Source organism: Carassius carassius, chromosome 15 (genome assembly GCF_963082965.1).
Source record: "Carassius carassius chromosome 15, fCarCar2.1, whole genome shotgun sequence".
Taxonomy (NCBI): Eukaryota; Metazoa; Chordata; class Actinopteri; order Cypriniformes; family Cyprinidae; genus Carassius; species Carassius carassius.
The window spans coordinates 26,801,311-26,823,847 of NC_081769.1; the positions used below are offsets into that span (position 1 = coordinate 26,801,311).

The 22,537-nt window shown below is 36.8% G+C and overlaps 1 protein-coding gene across 1 annotated transcript in view; it reads right to left on the reverse strand.

Moving 5' to 3' along the window:
• Window positions 1–21,847, reverse strand: part of LOC132158728 (R-spondin-2-like) — a 66,235-nt gene extending 44,388 nt beyond the window's left edge. Inside the window, exons 1-2 of the mRNA XM_059568272.1 lie at window positions 21,111–21,847; window positions 20,534–20,698 (exon numbers count right to left, since the gene is read on the reverse strand). Of these exons, the coding sequence (XP_059424255.1) occupies window positions 20,534–20,636 (103 nt within the window). The 5' untranslated portion in view covers window positions 20,637–20,698; window positions 21,111–21,847. The remainder of the gene's footprint in view (window positions 1–20,533; window positions 20,699–21,110) is intronic.
• Window positions 21,848–22,537: the final 690 nt, after the last annotated feature.

The following is a 22,537-nucleotide window of genomic DNA, read 5'->3' on the forward strand; positions in this document are numbered from 1 at the left end:
CATTCTCATTTTTATCATTTTGTCTCAATCTGGTTCTTAACTGAGGAATTTCTAGTCAATGTCTTATTGTCCTAAAAAGTTTGATCCCCAGAAATTCACAGAATGCACCTTAAAATCAGTAAGCACTGGCAGCTCCCTGTTCACTTAATTCAAATGTTGTCGTGCTTATGTCAATGTTCAGGTGAATGAGGTCCTTCCTAGTGGTCTAAGCTGTATTAATGATATACTTGGGGGAATAATGATGCACAACATCATGCTTTAATGCTAATCATGCTTTAATGCTAATGTTCTATTTCAAACTGGCCTGAAAATGTTTTGACAGCTTAAGATCAGAGCCCTAAATATGTGATGACAGACATGCAGTAACCTGATTCTGTTTTATAGAATTATTATTTTATTTTTTTAATCTGTTGTAGTGGAAGGTAGTTCTTAAAAAAAAAAAATCAGTTATGACAAATTATGAAAATACGTTTGTAATCACCAGACAACATTTATGTTATCTATATGTCACACAGGCAGTACTGTGCTACACACACAATCAAATTTATATTGTAACAATGCAATATTGCCAATCATCTGGTCTGTACAAAAAGCCCAAGAACTGATTAGGATGTGTACATCAAGAGGAAATATATATATACACACATAGTATGTAGTATCATGCTGTTTTCATGGTAACAAAAAATAGACAATTTTATTGTGTAGCTTATTTCATGCCACATGACCTCAGAGTTTTTGTGATGAGGAAATGATCTGGACACATTTTTTCCCAAACCACACATAAAGACATATGGTATACAGTTTGAACATGTTTATAGAAACATGACATTCACCGTAAATTGGTAAAAATCTCCCAGACTCAGCCCACACACTTCAGACCTGATTGCGATCGTAGTGCAGAGATCGGGCGGAAACTGGGACTGGCGTGAGGTTGGAACTTCAAAAAGCCGAGAACGATCACAGTGTTTCCCTTATTGAATTTCCCTAATTGAGGGTGGTATGGCAATATCACAAACCGTTTCCCCTGTTCCTTAATCATAGGGGTGTTATTTATTTTATCCCACTGTCGGAGTTGTTTCAGCAAAGCCTTGCGGCACTTAAATGATTTCTTTAACTACTGCTGTCAACATGACCTTGAATGATCAAATCAGCGCATCGATCGCCCGGCATGGTCATGCCATTTCCCTCATTGCCTAGTGTTTGGTTGTTATCAACTATATTGCATGACATTCAGACCTGTATTGATGGGATTGCACTCTCACTGGTCTAGCAATTATCAATGGAAAGAATAAGAGACGCAAGACGTTTTTTTGCCTCATTTGAGATTTTTGGATCAGCAGCATGTCTGAGGACGGCTTTCCCAGCTCTGACCACAGGCATGTCAAAAAGGAGGCTGGGATCTGGTGTGTCTAGGGCAAGGGTGTCCAAGAGCCACCCTCGAGGGCCCAGTGCTTCCACATTTTACGGAAATCTTTTTACCGCCAACTGATTTATACCTGAAGCTATGACTGGAGTCTTCCATTCCGCATCGTATTTTCATCAATTCATAGAGGGGATCAAATTCAAGCTCTAAGCCAGAAAATATGATGGCTTTCCAATATCACTATCAAATCGGGTTTTAAAGAGACACTGGGACCCAAGAGGGGAAACAAACAAGAGACAGTGCCTCAGTTGGACCCTATTCATATTCTGCATTCAACTCTATTTATACTTAAACTTGAGTTAAATAGAAATTAATCTTATGTCAAAATTATTATGTGGCATCTATGCTCTCGTTGTTTAAATTAAAAAAAGTCATCCAAGAAAAACGGAATGATCCCAGTGGCTTTCATACATGTAAACAACATCTCTGGCTATGTTTTTAAGACACTTTAGAATGCTAATTATCTAAGTGTGTCGGTTTGGCAGAATTTTGAGTTCTACGTAAATTACAGTGGATAAGCCAAATTTGGCTGCTAAGAGTGCTTTTTGTTCCAAGAATTATATCAGCATGAGCTTTAAACTTTACCATAGGTCTGTCATGTTAACCTGCGGAGGGGTAACTTATGCTGGCACGCATGTATGTAACAAAAGAATAATTATTTCTTGTTGATTTTTTTTTTTTTAAGAAAGAGGAACATTTCTTGTTTAAGCATTTCAGAAAATCAACCCCTAAATTAAAATAATACATCAGGCCCATAGTCTCTATTTCTCATCCAAATTTCAATTTGTGTATCATTATTAATAATCTAATAAAAGGAAAGGATAGTATCCCTTAAGCAAACTAATACAAACAGACGTTAAAGGAATACTTCACTCAAAAAATGACATTTCTGTAAACCTTTCTTTCACAACATTGGACCTCACTGACTTTTAATGTACGCACAAAAAAATGCAGAAACATCTCAATTCGTGTTCCACTGAGGAACAAAAGTCATACAAGTTTCAAACAATAAGGGTAAATAAAAAATGTTTAGGTGAACTATTCATTTAAAAAGACTGTTGATATGCGTATTAGATGTGCACATCGATGGAGACAATTTACTGAACTTAATATACACAACTGATCATTAAAATGTGTAAATTAACAAATAATCATCATAGGTCAAGGCTAAATAAAAGCACATTTTCAATATACGTAAAAAATAAGAATCAAAATCACAACTTGGGAAGAAAATGACAACAGTTAACATACTTTGCTGAAACTGATGCATGCAATTATTATTAATAATAATGCTGAAATACAAACTCTGCAGCAAGAACTTTCCTCATTTAAATGGAGCACTTGTCAACCTCTGTTGCTAGTGCATGTAGGTACAGTAATATGAGATGGCCTTTGTAACACATTGTATATTATAATGGACTATTACATTTCATAATCAAATGAAATTATGTAGCTTTACACCCATATTCAGTTATACAATAGGTTGCAAATGCAATTTGACCGGACAACCTGTACACTCTTTGAACTGCCCTTTCCCATAACAAAGCGAAAGAGTTTACACTGAGAGCGCAGGACAAATGTTTCATGAAACCAAAATATGCAAGTGCCTTCTTTCATCATGCATTAAACGATCCATTTACAACCTAAACAACTGTTTTCACAAAGGTCTTGTCCTCTTTGAACATCCGTGCTAACGACACTAAAACAACTCCAATTTACTGTAGTCTGATTAGAAGACAACACAATTTCTGCAAATTGTCTATAGTGTGACATTGTTTTGTGTAAACAAGCCAACAAAAAGTTTGGTAATACTGTCTCCACCATTTCTGTCAGCCAAGCATGAGGTTATATGAGTGAACACAAAAGCAGCAGTACAAATGGATTAGAGGTGAATGTCTTGATTGTCTTGTTGGGGGAGCAAAAAGAAGTGTCTACCTCTTTTGAAGATGTTATTTTGTTCTTAGCTGTGTTTTCATTTCTTTCCCTCATTCTCTTAATCGTTAGCCACACTTTTCTGGGCACTTACTTTTCTCTCTCATTTATAATCAGCACATCACTGTTGACATCATCTCTCAAGAACATCAAATGACAGGTAAGGCATCCATCTGCTGACAAATATTAATCTGCGGACAATAGTGCAATGAAATGTAACTTGAAAGGAGTGAAATATCTGGCCAACAATTATCTGTGCTAGTTTCACTGTGCCCAGTTTCTGTGGGGAGACTGTGGCTCATTCAGGTAAACGCAAAATTCTTGGTCCTTCATTCATGCGAATCACAAGCTCATAACACAACATATGACGGCATTGTTGGAGTCTTTTGCCTTCATTCAGCTTTGGCTGGCTTTGTTTTGAATCCTGATCAACAGTAATTGCAATATGAGTGAGATCCAACTGGAAAAAAAAACTGTCTAAGGTATGTTTAAAGACTCTCAAACAACCATGACGTTCATCGCCTTGGGCCAGGAGGAAATGGCAAACCCCCACTTCAAACAAAAACTGCCAACAACTTCCAGTGATCTCTCTTTCTCACACTAACAAAAGCCTTTGACATCATCTCATGACGACATCCCTGTCTCTAAAATCTTGATGATATCATGCGTCATATGATATTGTCAAGATTCAAAAGCTGTAAAAAGTTAAAAAACACTGAAAGGGGAAGAGGAAACCATGAAGAATCATTGTACAGTATCTGCAACATCGTGGCTAATTTGATGTTCTTCCAACTATTGAGAATTGTATGACAAATATATGAAGATTATTCTCTTTACCTCTTCGCACATGGCATAACACTCCTACTAAGTTAAATATTAGTGGGATCATTTACAGTCTGATTCTTCTTAATATTACACAAAGTTTTACAGATGATTTACATGACATTGTTATAATGGTGTTTTATAGTTGAAGGCACCAACTGAAATTGCTAAATTAATGATTTGTTGAGCCATAAGTTGACATGTCAGACAACTCAAATAAACAAGAGGAATTAATCTCTTGCTTACATTTATGCATTTAGCAGACACTTTTACCCAAAACGACTTACAGTGCATTCAGGTTATATATATATATATATATATATATATATATATATATATATATATATATATATATATATATATATATATATATATATATATATATATATGTATATATATATACAGTATAGACCAAAAGTTTGGACACACCTTCTCATTCAAAGAGTTTTCTTTATTTTCATGACTATGAAAATTGTAGATTCACACTGAAGGCATCAAAACTATGAATTAACACATGTGGAATTATATACATAACAAAAAAGTGTGAAACAACTGAAAATATGTCATATTCTAGGTTCTTCATAGTAGCCACCTTTTGCTTTGATTACTGCTTTGCACACTCTTGGCATTCTCTTGATGAGCTTCAAGAGGTAGTCACCTGAAATGGTCTTCCAACAGTCTTGAAGGAGTTCCCCGAGAGATGCTTAGCACTTGTTGGCCCTTTTGCCTTCTGTCTGCAGTCCAGCTCATCCCTAAACCATCTCGATTGGGTTCAGGTCCGGTGACTGTGGAGGCCAGGTCATCTGGCGCAGCACCCCATCACTCTCCTTCTTGGTCAAATAGCCCTTGATGCCTTCAGTGTGCCTACAATTTTCATAGTCATGAAAATAAAGAAAACTATTTGAATGAGAAGGTGTGTCCAAACTTTTGGTCTGTACTATATATATATATATATTTTACCAGTGTGGTTTCCCCGGGAATCGAACCCATGACCTTTTGCACTGCTAACGCAATGCTCTTCAACGCATGGGAAAGCACTTTATTTATTTATTTTTTTGTAATTTTAAAAAAAGTTACACACTTTACTTTTAAACCAGTGTTATTTTAGTATTATTTATATATTATTATAATATTTAGGCTATAAATCTGTAATTAGTTTTATTTTTATATTTTCAGTTTTTATATATATAAATGACAAAATATTTATATATATATATATTTGTCATTTATATATATATATATATATATATATATATATATATATATATATATATATATATATATATATATATATATATAAATGACAAAAGCATATACAATTATTAATAGTAAAATAAAAATAAAAACTGAAAATATAAAAATAAAACTAATTAAAAATATATAGCCTAAATATTATAATATTTAGGCTATAAATATTTAGGTTATATATATATTATATATATATATACAAAAGCATATACAATTATTAATAGTAAAATAAAAATAAAAACTGAAAATATAAAAATAAAACTAATTAAAAATATATAGCCTAAATATTATAATATTTAGGCTATAAATATTTAGGTTATATATATATATATAGCTTCCTTTTTTTTCAGCTGTTGTCATTTTAGTACTTCAACTCAACTTCAATTTTGCTTCAGGTAGTTGCCAAGACAAAATTTCTACAATTGATTTTCAGTTTATGGTTCTTCTAATATCTATATTTTTATTTAATTCAGCTTTATTTCAATTAGCAAAAATTATTATTAAATATTTTAACAATCAATCAAAATCATCAATCAAAATCCACCACACTAATCTATCAGAGCACAAAGTAATAAAATATGATCAATATACTAAGACCATTCAAAGTTCAAAGTTGTTATTGAGCAATAAGCTTCACATTACTGGGAATGAAGTCAGTCTTCATCGCCTGACTCATTTTGAAATTCTGTCATTATTTACTCATTGTGTCATTCCAAACCTGTATGAACCTTCTTTAGTGGAACACAAAAGGAGATGTTAGACTGAATGACAGTCTCAGTCACAATTCACTATTCAACTGTAATCTCCACTTGTGGAAGGAAGAAAACCATATGGCTCTGGAACAACATAAGGGTAAGTATTTTTGGGTGAACCATGCATTTAGAATCAGAAACGCTTGTCTCTTATAATGGAAAAGAAACTGGGAGTATGCAATAAAACTTTCAGATCATCCACTAAAAGTGTGCCAGTCCCCACATTGTTCCACATGGTTGAAGACAGTACATGGAAAACTGCATCAATCCACCCGCATTTGTTGCATGTGACTTTATTTGTCATGGTCATGGGTATGGAAATCACACTTAGCTGAAGATTAATACACCAGAGCCAGAATGGTGGTATATGGCAAGAGTACGTTTTGCTCTACAGGCACATTTCTCTTCCAATTTAGCAGAAAATATGCTGGACTTCACCTCCGACTACTTTGCAGCTGGAAATAGTCAGGATTTAGGCATCCATGCCCCCCCCCCCCCACACCCACACCCACCTCCAGTTTACTTTAACAGATTGTACTGTATGCATATGTTTACAATTTAGGGCAATCCCATTACTTATAATGATTCTGCACCATGTGTCTGAGCAAACACATTTGTTTCACTGCACTGGCTTATTAGCTTAGTGAGAGTGTTCCAATGATACAGGCCCGGGAGACATGGCAAGCACCGATTGGTTTGTTGATTGGATCACTGCGATTGTATTGGTAGACTTGATATCCAAACATACCTTTTAAGCTCGGGCAGCTGGTACTGGTGTTAGTGTTTGCTTGCAGTTGGTGCAGGACGAAAAGGGATTCAGGGGACCTGAGGGCAAACCTGCTGACTTGTATACTTATACCCTGGCATGGCTTTTTATTCCGCAGATAGATTGTAGAGCACACACACACATGACTGATTATTGTTGACTTGTCTTAATCATTCAAGTAGTAATAAATATGGTTATTTAAGGTAGCCAATAATTTCAACTCTTACTCTTAAACTCAGCTATAGCATTTCCTCATTGATAAAACATTTATACATTTACTTGATTAAAAGTCTTGACATTTTGGTGTTCATAACCTGCGAGAGATGATACATGAGAAAAAGAGTTTAAAGAAACAGATTTAAAAAAGGAATCAATTAATTACATTACATTACTACTTACATTAATGGGTTGTGAAAAGTGATTCACATTAAATTCAAGTAAGCTGCAATTAAGTATGAAAGAGTTGCCATATTGTAAATCCCATTTGAAAATTCCCGTTAAAAAGAATACAATGTAAAAATACAAGTTGTTCATGTGCTGACACCCTTTGAAACTGCCTTCAGCTCACAAAGAAACAATGGTTGTTTTGAATGAGAGATGAAATAGCACTGTGCCTGTTATGCACCTCGTAAACATAAAAAAAGACTGCTTTATGTGTAGACCAAAGATATGCAGGTGCTGTAAGTTGCAAAAGGCAATCTGTCATGACGGGCTATGTGTGAGAAAATGTGTTGTACTGTATGTTTCTGCACAGCTCAATATTTTTTTGGAATGGAATTTGAAGTCGGCAACTTTTTCCACTCCATGAATTCTTCTCAGCGTTAGATGTTCTGTTATGTTCTCAGGCCTATAGAGAAGAGGTGAGGTGTGGGTCTGAGAAAAGGAAAAAAAAAAAGATATATACCAAAAAAAAAAAAACGGGAAAAAAAGAGAATGCATCTTGAATATAAACTTAAATTTTATTATTTTCTTCTTCCACTGGCATCATTATTAGTTAATGATTATATTTACATTTATTAAAATGAATTAATCTATATTAAACTCTTTAATTTATGCTTCAAAAGATAGCATTGTAAAGAAAGTGGTACAGAAGCAAAGACAGGAGGGTGGTGGTGGAGAGGGTGGGAAGTGGAACAGTTAAAATTAGCACACCTGTTGGTAATTTATCACACATAAACCTCACACCTAATTTTCACACCTGTGGCACAATGGGTTCTGAATCCCGCAATTCAGTCACACATGCTGTTCTACACACATGCTAAGGAGCTGGCTGTGAGTTCCCTGCATGGAGAAAGAGCAACGTCACGGCCAAAGATCAGAGAATCAGCATGCTTGGGATTTTTTCACACCATTGAGCATTAGTGGACCTAACAAGACCCTCCTTTTCCACACCTGCCAGTGATCCAATCTCATGCCACTTTATAATAGTACCACTGCAATCCTACAATCCAATACAAAGTTATGCAAGAGTGATGATTTACCCAAAAATAGATTATGTCTTTTACTGACTCTCATGTCATTCCAAATCTGTATGACTTAAGCCCCTTTCACACTACACGTTAGTCCCGGAAAAATGCCGGATCACCTTCTGTGTGAATGCAAACACGTTCTGGGATTGATTCCAGGATCCTTCCAGGGTTGGGGACCTAGTAACATTGCCGGGTTCAGTCCCAGAACGAGCTCTGTGTAAACAAAAGCCAGAACCAATGCCGTAAAAGGTTTGCCATAGTAATGACGCATGTTATGGTGCGACTCTTTTACCAGGTGTTTTGAAGGCAGATCAACGTTTGTGATGAAAATATATGTGCAAACTGTAATGAAGCAGAGGTCAGTTAGCTCCTCACTATCCGCGCTGAAGCTGAGATTGTTCGCCAGCTTAAGTGAAAGTTAACATGCCTAGCGTTTTCGACTCATACATTACATATCACATCCTGATGTCACGTGTCATGACGGGACCTTTACGGGTTGTGTGTGAACGCACGCACAGATTCCAGGAAATCACTGGCAGTGTGAAAGGGGCAAAATCTAGGTGTAGATGTTAATAAAACACAATCTAACAGGTAGAAAATTATATTTCGTTGTTAGTTTCTGGTCAGAGCTGTATCCCTTCTAGCCACAACCCATTGCCCATGATGCATTTTACCACCACTGACACAGGAATGTGAACAACATTCGTTTTTAGATGAAAAATCTACACTTAGGAAGTAGTTATCAACTAAGGGCTTAGATGCCCCTAGGGGTACCTGTCAGTAACTGTTTATTATTTGAAGAACCAGGATTCCCACAGTTCCCCGAACCTTTATGAGGAAGTTCAATTTTAAAAGTGATTTCCAGACTTGGATAAGTAAAGAAAAGTAATAAAACTCTTAATACACCATAGAATATATGTTGTTCTAAAAATGCCAAACTCTAAAACTCCTTCAAATATTGTTGGACTTGGAGTCAAAAATGTTGAGAACTAATGCACATGAGTGGTATTGGTGGGTTTTGGTGTTTTGCTGTGCGGTTGCTACCCACCGATCTAAATTATATTCTGATAGATATAAGTCAGTTCTGGGGTTTCCTTTCATTTTGTTATCTGTCAGCAAAAATATTGTCGAATTGCTTGGAAAATTAAAAGCACACCTCTTCTTAAGCTACATAGTTTGAGGAATCATTCACAATTAATCATTCTTAGCATAGATTAATTACATGATAAATGTAATACTAACAATCAAGGTATTGTTCGAATCTCTGTTCGAGCATTAGTAACTGTAAACACTTCTAAACTAAGTTTAAACCTATGAATGCACATAAAACTCATCCACACATACATATACAGACACACTACCCAGAAGACCTCCCTCTAAAACTTTATTGTTTGCCTTCACGCCTGAATTTGTGCTATGCTAGGAACATGAAAGGTATTACCTCATTAACCCTTTAACGAGACCTCTTCTCCACCTCCCTGGGTAAACCCTTCCCTACCAGGCCAGATCAGAAGTGATCCATAGGGTCAAAAGTGGAGAGCACCACGGGGGTGGCAGGCAGAAACATGCAGAGGAACCTCATATGGTCCCAACCACTGAGAGGGGACTTCAAAGCCTGATGCCCAAGACTGAGTCTTCTACTCCAAAAATAGCTGCAGCAGACCCTCCAAAAACTTCTACTGAGCTAATTAAGCAAAAATTCAACAGGATACCACGCAACACCCATTCCATCGACTTCAAAAACGGCATGTATACGATCAGCGTAAGCCTGAAAATAACAAAAACAGGTTCTACAGTTGCGGTTTCCTGCACACATGGGTGGCACAATGTATAAAATCTGCGTGTATTGTTACAAATTTGTCAAATCCCTGTGAAAACCTGGCAAGCGAGGACATGCCAGAACACTTCCAGATACAAATGAACACCAGGGCAGTGTTTTATGTAATGGCCGCTCGTCTCATCTGCTCCCCAGGGCAGAGCTTACACTAAAGAGCTCCATGATAATCACTCAACTTCAACCTCTTCTTGCTCTTACCAAAACAGACCTGTCTGGCAGCCAGATACATCTCAGATACGGCCCCTGTACGGCCCCGTACTCCCATAAACACTTGGCCACATCATGCAACTTTCTTCCTTTTCCTTTGAGACAAGAAAGCGGTTTTGATCTCAGCAAAGTTTTATGCTAAAAATGTTTATTGACAAAATGATAAGACAACATTGCAGTCATTGTAAAGATAAATGAACTACATACACAACATTAACATAATATTACAACTTACACTGTTTTTTTTTGAAAGAAGTCGGTACTTTTATTCTATTAAGATACCGAATTGATAAAAAAATCTGTCACTGTCACTTATAAAAGACTTTTATAATGTTACAAAATGTCTTATTTCAAATACATTATGTTCCTTTGAACTTTCTATTCATCAAAAAAAAAAAGAAAAAAAGAAAAATCCCAGGAAAAAATGGATCAGTGTCCACAGAAATATTAAGCAGCATAATGGTTTTAATAATAAGCATTTAAAACGACTTCTGATTAATCATGTGATGCTGAAGACTGGAATAATGGCCGCTGAAAATTCAGCTTTGGCATCACAGAATACATTACATTTTGAAATATGTTAAAATAGAAAGCAGTTGTGTTATGTAATAATATTTCAAAATATTACTGTTTTCATTGTATTTTTGCTCAAGTAACTTCAGCCCTTGTAAGCAGATAAGAGACTTCTAGCAAAAATGATGAAAGAACCTACCAACCCAAAACATTTTAATGGCGATTCAGATAATTCAACAAATACACAAAAGAACTTGAACTAGACATGCTATTTAGAATGTATAATTCATTTAAGTAAATTGCTTTGTTCGTAAAATATCCTAAACATTCACTAAAAGAAAGTAATTTTTTTGACAAAATGTTTCTATATTCTAAGATTATTTGCGGACTAAATAAAAAATAAATAATAATAAAATGTGCAAAAACAGGCTCTTGTGAATGTTAATTACAATGACAAACTAGTAGTGTCTATTACTGGAGTGTTGCCACCACATCCATTATTAGCACATGAACATGAAAACTACATGTGACCCCTGCCTGCGGATACCTCCAATGTACCGTCCTCTCCGTGACAGCTGTTTACACAAGAGAAGACGGTGAGCTTCTGAGGTCTGGCTCTGGTTCAGATAAAATAATACACAGCTGTAGTCAGCCAAGATGTAATACAAGTGGATAACTGAGAGGATCTAAAAAGGAGGAATTTGTGAAATGTACATGGATACTTTCTCTTTCCCTTCCTCCCTAACCTTTTCTTTACCATTCTCTCCTGCCTCTGGTCTGACCCCCTCTAAATATCTACTACTCAGTCGGTAGTTAAAGACAAATGGAAAATAAAGGGACAAAAATAGAGACATACTGAAGTCGCACAATGCATAAACTCACCACAATTGAAGTCCTCTGTGTTCTGAAACTGAAGAGGCTGAGGAATGCGTTTCAAGGCCACATGCACATTAAAATCATAACTCAAGCTTGCGAATTTCCCCAAATTATGCGCAACAGATTACAAAGCACAAAACAGGGCTTTTCTCCCTCAGTTGTTTCCTATTTAGGTGGCACAATGCCAGACTGCATAACATGCGTGCACACGAACCAACATCACCAAAGACAACACAAAAAACCAGATTACAATAACTGCTGCTAGACTGAATCTTCCTGTTATCACACAGTTCGTAAAAAAACTGGATTCTGATGTGTCATTCGGAAATCATATATATATATATATATATATATATATATATATATATATATATATATATATATATAAAATATTACCATGTAACTGTATATCATAATACACTGATTTTAACTCAAGTCAATATTGAACTCCTTACATATTTAACTGCAAGTATGTAAATTTTATTTAAAAAAAAAAATAATGATATAAGACCCCTCCATTTGGGGTTGGTAAGGATTTTTTTAATATGCTGATTTGCTGCTCAAGAACAGTTGTGCTGCTTAATATTTTTGTGGAACTGTTATACATTTTCCAGGATTAAAACTTAATTTCTTTGTTAAAAAAATAAAATAAAAAAATAACGGTATAATCTAAGCTTAGTAAATATTTTCCTGACATATTTCAATGTGTACCTTCTATATATATATAAGTATATATATAAAAAGTAATGGGTTATTTTTTCTCTTCAGGGAACAAATGCCTCAGTCTGTGAGAGAGAACTTATAAACCATGTTAGTGACGGCATGATAGTAATGAAGTTAATTGAGCATTTTATACTCCTAGCCATAACAAATTCATAAGATTGACAGAATCGCCCATTCATTTCCTATTTCCAATTGCAAAAATTGCACACAGCTTATTATATAATAGAGAACAGAATGTTTTTTGAAGACCTTTTTGATTAGTTTTGTTGCATTAAGCGAGGTTGCATATGACTCATGACTCAATACGCAAACAAATACGCTGATTACAGATACATGTTGGCTACTGCTCACAAACCGCTGACACTCACTTTCTCATCAATGGCTAGTGACCCTTAAGGACCTCTTCACATCTGAGATGCATGCTGAATCCTCATAGAAAGAGAGGAAGTGTGGGAGAGAGACAAAGAAAGACAATGAGCTTAGCGCCAGGGCATTATAATGACTACCATGCCTGGCCTTGATTAAAACCACACCAGGGCTTCTGGGTTCCACAGGCAGGCAGGCAGCAGGCAGGGTGTCTACCTCCCTTCCAAGTTCTTAGAAAGTCCAGACGTCCTCGACCCAGACCCACAATGAAGACGGGCACAATGACAGGGCAAAGGGGACGAGACCCAAGCTCAATTCACGGACAAATTACAAGAGAGCGATGTAGCTTTATTGCCCCTGACCAGCTCACTTCCGCACCATACTGAAAGCAAGGCGTGTGGATGGCTGTTTTGATGTGGTGTGGATGCGTAATTAGAGGTCCTATCAAGCGCAGGGGAATGGAGGAGGCCTGTCCATCTGTCGGGTGTTAGTGGGACGGGGAGGGGGAAACGGCAGCCCATTGCTCCCCCTTGTTGCTGTTCCAACGATTTGTGTAGGCGTGGATGTAAATATCCATCAGAGCAGGAGACAGACCTCACACGCCTGCATATGTATGTGTGTTTCTGTCTGAGGAAGCCTCTAGAGCTCATGTTACAACAAGGCCTTGGCTATCGATTCGGACTAGGTACAACAGAAGGACTGCACACACACGGACTGATGTTCTCACAAAGGACGAACATAAATGCAGTACAGAATAGAACCTGGCAAGGCCTGGGAACACAAAGAGCCTACTTAAGGCAGTTCGATTTCTCCAACCCTTCCAAAGCACTTTGAACCACCAATTAAATTCTTCAAAATGTCCGGGACACTCAACTGACACTCCATTACACTGTCTGTGCTCTCCTGTCCTTTCTCATATAGCTGGATCAGGATGGGAGGGGTGGGTGATTCATATGAAAGTGCATAGTGCAAAAGACCAGCAAGGTTTCTTTATGTTCAAGCTCTGCTCCAAAATGTAGTGTACTTCCTCACTGCCTACTTATCTACATAGGCAGCTACGTTCTAGAACAGCATTCTAACTAAAACATAACCTCCACATGATCAGTGATTTGGAAGGCTCAATAGAAGCCAGGAATTGGTTAAAAACCTCTACATTTGACTACGTTTTAATGCAACACAATGGATTAATGTATCCATACAAGTATATTTATCAATTTTCTTTTTGAAATCCATTCTAAAATTGGCTTCTACATGATGGACAAACATGTAAAACAGGCAAAAAAAATAGTCAGATTAGAAGGAAGCATAATCAAGATCCAAATTTTTCAGAAAAGACAAGTTGGAAATGTACTTTTGATGTCTTAAAATGCTGGCTATGGAGGAAGCTCACTAGGTTTTGGAACAAAGTGAATATCTGTCGCAGAACAGGCAAAACTAGGCTATGTCTATGACATGCACAATGTTTGTCTCACTTCATCAAGTGTCCAGATGATACCAAGTAAAACCAGTACTTGATGTAAAAAGCAATGCTTTTGAATAACACATATGGTACAGATGTGCAAATGTACATTACACGTTTTTGCATTCAAAACCAAAAAGACAGGGTGAAACAGAACAGAATGCAGGGGGCTACTTTTAACTGGACATGCCATCCTAAAATGGTGACAAATTGATATAATGGAATACCATCAATACCATTTAGTTGTATCATTGTATTAGTCAAGTTACTATTTTAAACCATTTGTTTAATGTTAAAACAACTTGTGTTATATGCTCACATCTTGGAAACAAGTCCAGTATTCAACAGTTTTACTGCTTAATAACCTCAAGATAATCAAACTCAACAGGCTTTTCCATATTTAGCAGCCTTATAGGAAATGCATTAAAGTAAAATTACTTCAGGGGGCTGGCTGTTGAGAAAGTAACAGAGGTGAACATATAAAAAATATCTCCCTGGAATTTAAAAGGCACACTGGACCTTTTGTCTGTGGCACCACAGTTTTCAATCACTATCGAGAAATATGGAGCTTATTATAATAAGATTTATATAAGAAGTCTATTTTATTTCACATTTCCGAAAATGAACGTTTACAGTGTGGTGAATTGTAGCCCGAGAGGAAACCATCTGTTTGGCATTTAGCTTTGCCAACATATGCGATCTTCTGATGACAACGATTGGGGCCAATGGTGAGGATCCCAAAAGTGTACGTTACAATGATAATAATTTTTCTTTTTTTTTAAACGCACAAATGTGTATTTCTCTGTTGCTACATGATGAATGAAGGCATGGAAAGTGTTACAAAACCGTTCTCAGCTGCATGCATTCAGTGCTCATCAGTTCTCTGCTTGAAACATGAGGCAGCACCCTGGTGACTAATGTTATATTAGTTAATTGAGTTAATAGTGAATAGTTAATCGTAAAGAGGATATGGACAGTCTTTAATTACTTTTCTATGCAATCAGACTTCCAGTGAAAAAAAGTGGCCCCACTTGTATCTATATAAACAAGCACCAAATTGTGCAGATACACTCTTAAAAGATTCCAAAACGGGTTTTCACAGTGATGCCATAAAAGAACCATCTAAGTTCCCCAAAGAACCTATTAGTGAATAGTTCTTAAAGAACCATTTTATCTTAATTCATTATAACTATTAGTCTATTTCCACTAAAACAACCTTGCAATAAAAAGGTTCAATGGATGTTAAAAGCTCTTCATGGAACCATCAATGGCAATAAATAACTTTTATTTTGAAAAGGGGAAAGTGAGAAACAAAAAGAGAGAAGGAAGTCTCATCATATATTTGTTCCTTCAGAACACCAAAAGATTTAATCTGTCTCAGGTGATGGTGCTCCAACCATCTCTAACTGATCTCCTCAAATATGCCATCCATCCCTCCCTCAGTATAAACTCTTCTTCTAATGATGTCCTCTCTCACGCACACTCAGAGATTCACCAAAGCGATCTTGGCACAGATGGACGGAAGGCTGGGTTGCGACAGGAGAGGGACACAGAGAGCACCACCAACTCCGTCTAACCTGCTGGAATAAAAAAAGTCACTCCTGACTATGAGAATGAATGACTGGGTGAGAGAGCTGGATGTACTTGACAAAACTAAATTAACGTCAGTTCCATAGAACATCACTTAATTTATAGATTAGAATGAAACCACGTCACATTTTCCAAAAAAAAAAAAAAAAAGAGAGGCAGAATGCCATTGTTATTTTTTTTTTTTTATAAAGAGACTCTGGAGTCACCCATCATGTCACACACTTCATCAGAACATTAAGTGGCATGAACATGGCAAGGGCCAACATTAACACTTACACCCATAAACCTGGGACCTTGGGTAAATTTGTACAAAGCATAGCTAAACAGTTCTTTTTGTCATTACTCTTTTTTTTTTATGTCTTCCCGAACAAATTTTATTGACCTAATCACTGTAAAACAAAGAGTTCTTTTACATCCTACACTCTGCTCTTGCGGTTTCAAACTCAGGCCAGTTTTTTGGCATGCAGCAAAGACATAGTTTACCCAAAAATGACAATTCTGTCATCTATTGAAGCCCGTTTTAATAACATAAAAAAGGTAATTGTGACATTTTGTCCCATATATTCTAAGCTTATATCTCGCAATTCTGTAGAAAAGGTCAGAACTGAGATGCTAACTCAGAATCTCAGATTTCTGACTTTTCTCCTTGCAATTATTATTTTTTTAATCTAAATTATGAGTTTACATCTCACAATTCTATATTCGTGTTTCTTTATCACAATTATTACTTTCCCCTCCCAATTCTTTTTTTTTTTTCAGAAAGGAAAGAAAGGAACATGTTTGGGTTTACTCAGTTGTGAACCATATAAACTGATTATCTTGCATTTCATACTTCATATTTCATACTTTATTAAATATTTATATGCAACTTATGAGGCAAAATGGGACAGATCACAGTGTTCTGCCAGCAGATTAAGATATAACTGTTTCGATAGTGTTAAAATACAGGTGCTTTCCCCCTAATCTCGTGAGGGTGAAGCGGAGGAGAGGAAAGGCTTAGCTCCATCACTGAGCTCCTCCGCTTCACCCTCAAGAGACTTCCCCTTGGATTACCATGACTGTGTTTCTCTGGAAATAGACATTACCATGAGCTTAATCGGACCATTCATCAGAGCTAGCAGCTTCTTAACCTTCTGTAATGCAGAATTTCACTTAAAGTGCAAGTTAATGGCTTGTGCACTGAGAAAGGACCACATTCTATGTTTCTATACATACTAAAACAGTCGTTTTGATGTTTCAGAGCAGTAGCTCTGAGGCTAAAGCATTAACACCCCTTCCGGCTTGTCAAACAAGCAAGTCATGTGTTTGAATTTGTTCTCTGGTCCGCGCTGGTATATGTGTGCCAACAGTTTTTATGTAGTCAGCAGGTGGCATCATTAGCCAGAAAATAAAAATGAAAAGTATTACCCCCAGGCTAAGTAATGATATCATGGCAAACTCACTACCATCTGTAAAGCACTGAATGGGGGGTAGAGGTGCAAATTTAATACGTTTCTTGCTTTTGGCTTTGTTATATTCATCTGAGGAAGCCTGTTCGAATGCAAACGGCTGAAATGTAAGCATCAATGAATAAAAACAAAAGAAAAATTAATGTGTTCCTGCTCAGCTTTAATGGAGTATCTGATGAGAATAAATACAGTGGTGAGGCGGTTAAGACAAAGTCTTGTAAAACAGTTCAAGAGGATTGACCGTGTCGCTGGTGTGATGTGGGATTGTAGATTGAACATGAGCATGCCAGAAAAGACTGTACATAAAGCTGTCTCAAGTATACTGAGGGCAAGAAAACCATTTCAGCATTTTAGACTCAATTGAACACTGATGCAGCCCTCAGTAAGTATGATAAATATAGAAATGAAGCAAATCTAAAGCTTGGCGGCATTTCAAAACGTCACTCTCTGCAACAACAGCCCACACAAAACACACACACATTTCTGTCCACAGGTCAAACTGAAAGTTCGAGTTCACTTCACCTCCAAGGCATGTTTTACAAATGCATCACCATTTACACATACACTACACAGGACCCGCTCACCTCCAGATGCACTTTTGCCATTATTTTCCCCATTAAACTCCCCCAAACCCCCTGAAAATGCTTAACTAGTCTGCCTCTGCCAGCAAGTTTGATCCTATTAAGAAAATTATATTACATAGCATTTGAAATCGCAAATCTTGTAGAAAAAAATTAGGGCTGAAAACTTGTGTGCCGGTTCACTACAGTTTCTGGCTGATTATTTGCAGATGGGAGCAGAGGTTTCCCCTGGCATACCATGCATGTGATTAAATCTATGAATGCCTCCCAATTTACATCTCTGCGGATTTAAGAGTGCATATCAGCCATGGTGTCAGCAAGTGTCTTTATTTGGGCTCAAGTTCAATTGGGAGGCGGTTGTTCTGTCACATGCAATGAATGACTAATGTTCAAGGGTTTGAGGCTTTGGGGAGGGATGGAGAAGTTTGAAATGTTTGACTTTCAGCCCCCTTGTGTCCACATGCATTGGCCAAGCAAGGCAACCCTCATATTTACTGATGGGTTAAATCCCTGCTGCTCTTAAGAGTGGACTGTTATACTTGCACCAGTTGTTCAAAGCTTAATCAATTTCTGTCTGAGAGATCAATTAAAAGCGGCTTAGGGCAAAAGGAGGGTCAGTGCATTTGAAAAGGGAAAAGGAAAGCTCTATTCATCAAATGGCCACCAGACAGCACCCCACTGTGAGGATCACCTGATCAACAGTTAGTAGCTACTTGAGAATGAATTTTCCAGAATCTTTAAGATTATTCACACAGTACATTGATGTTCTCAAAAACAAGACATGTGAACTCACCAACCTAACCGAATCATAATGAGATCTGGCATTATAAAATCAAGGCTTTAGTAAACTGTGCGAATAATTCAATGACTTTCAGGGTTTTCGGGTGTTGACTTTTTAAAATAATGTCAGTAATTTTCCAGGATTTGCGCAAGGTCTTTATAGCATACTTATTCAAATGTGACCCTAGACCACAAAACCAGTTTTAAGTTGTTGGGGTAGATTTTAGCAATAGACAAAAAAATAATAAAAAATAAATAAATAAATAAAAAAACTTGTCTGGGTTAAAATTATAGATTTTAATTGTATGCCAAAAATCATAAGGATATTAAGTAAAGATATTAAGTTAATATATTTAGTACATTTCCTACCATACATATATAGAAACCTAATTTTTGATTAGTGATAAGCCTATGAATTGCTAAGAACTTCATTTGGACAACTTTAAAGGTGATTTTCTTTTCTTTCTTTTTTTTTCTTTTTTGTACCCTCAGATTCCAGATATTCAAATAGTTGTCTCTCGACCAAAAACGGTCATAGCCTACATCACAGGAAAGCTTATTTATTCAGCTTTTAGATCATGTATAAATTAAATTTTCGACAAATTGACCCTTTTGACTTGTTTTGTGGTCCAGGGTCACAAATGTCTAATATCTTAAGAACTTTGAAAGATAAAAAATATATATTAAAAAGTGATAAAGTTATAAAATTATACGCAGACACTTTGTCTATGTTTAGCAGACGTAGCTACTCAACTGAAAGCACTAGTGCGGCGTATTGTTGCTATGGTTACATCTGCAGACCAACGGGAATTCTGTATTTAGCTAAATTTGAATGTAGAAATAATTAGCCTACTGTGTGAAACTATGTGACTGGAAACTGACAAACTTTTTAGAAAAAACAGCTGTCCACATTTTTATGTCATGTATAGGCTTCATTCCTAATATAAATTGTGTTTTTAAATCATTTTATACCGATCTCAGTTGGAGAATAGTTCAAGGCGCCGTTATTTATAACAAATTAAAGGCGTAATGTAGTTAAACACTATGCCAATGAAGGAAAGATAATTTTAAAATAAAAATCTTCACGGATGAGGGTACCACACCGCGCATTCTCTGACGGGAACTGACGCCGAAACACAATTCGAATGCAAAAGTATCTTCTTGAAGGTTACAACAAACCCTGATATTTTCAATTTAGGTAAACTTCCTAAAAATCTTCAGGTGTAGGGGAAAAGCGCACTCTCGGATTCACTAATGCATGCCAAAAATTAACAAAACAACGCGTGTATTCTTAAAAACACATAATTATGTCAATCCCATTAAAGGATCTCATTTTTAACATTTTGGTAACATACACGTGGAAGTCTAAAACTTCGAGAAGTTGCGGTGCCCCGAGGAACATCACCGAATCCTTGAGCAAGACAGCGAACCTCATCCTACAAAAATACTAGGGTAAAGACCATTTTATGCCAGAGTATTAGAGTTATAACTAGCAATTCATACTGATGTAAAAGAGTGGAAGTTTGCCATTGCTTCTATCAAAAATAAATAAATAGTCAAATCACAGAAAGGTTCTGAAAGCGAACTACAGTTACCATGGTAATCTTTGGTAGCGTAACACCAGGTGGGACAGTCCCTGTCATACGCGGACCGTAAGTCTCTCTTTGAGGAAGCGTCAGCTAAATGACTGATTACACCATTGATAAAGCATATTTCAAAGTCACATGCAGGGTTTCCTCACCTCTTTTGTTTCTTCTCCAGCGGTGAGACTGCTGCGTCTGACAGTGGCTGTAGTCCACACAGTTCAACACGATCAGCGCGAATGAGAACAGACGAAACTGCATCTGGGCGGCTGTGTGATTGTCCCGACTCACGGTAGAAAGCGTCAAAGGTACTCGCCGCGAGCCTGCAAGGTCCGTATATGAGGTTTCAATATGTATATTTTTCCACAGAGGAGCAGGGAGTTGAGAAGTGTAGACTCAGTTGTGTCACACATTAGAGGGGTAGAGAAAACACCATCTTTCACCACCGGTTAATGTCATTTTAGAGAGCGAAACGCGCTTTTTAAACTCTAAAAAGTGTCTCGTTATTGTCTATGGAGAGAGAGAGCGAGAAAGCTTATAACTTGAGGTTCTTTGAGTTACAAATACACCTTGATGGATCAACGTGGTTTGCGAGCGAACTAATTAATTAAAAAAAGATTTAAAATAAAAAAATGAAAATAAAATATACTTAAATTGGCGAATCTACAAAAGCGAACGGGACGCAGTGGATGCCCCCAACAGTAACGTTAGATGCGAGAAGCGAAAGAAATATACCTGCGCGGGTCTAGTCCAAAAGACAGAAACTTTGCCTATACATCAAGTTCCTTCCGACTGCCAAAGCGGACTTGGAACATCCAGCATCCCTCTCGCAGGAAAAGTTTAGTCCCTTCGTCCCCTAGACAGAGTGAGAAAACACATGGATGCAATAGTCTGAAAAAGCTCTAGAATAAAGCCTTGAGGTGCATGAGGATATGTGTGTAACTGTGGCATATGCTGAAGTGCTCGGCTGGTGATGGAGTATCACTCTACTGGTGCTGATGCTATATAGGCGCTGCTGTCACGTGGAGACTCCAAGATCTTGTGGGGCTTTTCGGAGCACTTTCAGAAGCCCCTCGGTAAGAGAGGGCTGTTTGTCCCCCTTCCTCCCTCCTTGTTTAAGTTTTAGAAGATGACATATGGAATTTCTCCCTCTGTCTCTATACACTACTCATGAGCCCCGGGGTCCTAGTGCATTGGCTTAAACATAATAGTATTATGGACTGATCTTATATTTACCCCAACCCCAACACCATATTATAGCATCACATTAAAAACAACTTAAAGTACTGTATATAAAGTACCTGAACTGCAATCTGCATTTCACTGGTTTCATACTGTTGGGAAAAATGTACTAAAACTTAAACATGGTTTTGCTGGTTTTAGTAGGAACTAGAAGCCAAGCTTTGTGACTCAATAAACCAGCTGGACACCAGCTTTCCCGGGCAGGATACCAGTTTAAATCTGCTAAGATCAGCAAACCTACTTAGAGTGGTTTAATTTTTTAATCAGCTGGGATAAAATCAGATAACTAAATTCAGAAAATTCATTAATACATACGTGAGAGGCAAAAAATAGGGGTATTCTTATGATAACTGGGGCTATAATAAACGTTTCAGTAAAAAAAAAGACTGCAATTTATTTTATATATATTAGCATTAATACAACTTAATGTCGCTTTTCAGATCCAACATAACAGCTTGCTTTTAAGACATTACTATTATTTTAAGTTTTAAAACCATTTAAAATGCAAAAAGAATGATTGCCGAGGCAGTTTCCTTTAGAAGCTTCTATGCCAAAATAGATGTAAATTGCTTGAAATCCAAGAAATGTTTTACCCATCTTGACCACTAGGTGTGGCACTTAATCTTTTATTTATATATAATTTTTTTTGTCTCTGTCTTAAATGTCTTATTCCACCCGTTATTTTTGGCTCAAATTATCCAGAAGCCTTCCAGGTGAGGTCAAAGTGTGCAGCACCTGATTCAGGTACAGATACACTAATTTATAACAAACAGGTGTTACAAAACACAGCACTTCATATACACCACAGAAAAGTGCTTATATCCTTAAAAACACGTTTGATACAGTCTACACGGACTGTCCATTACCCTCCTCAGAGAGAGAGAAGAAAAAAAAAAAACATTTGTCATTTCTTAAGTGAT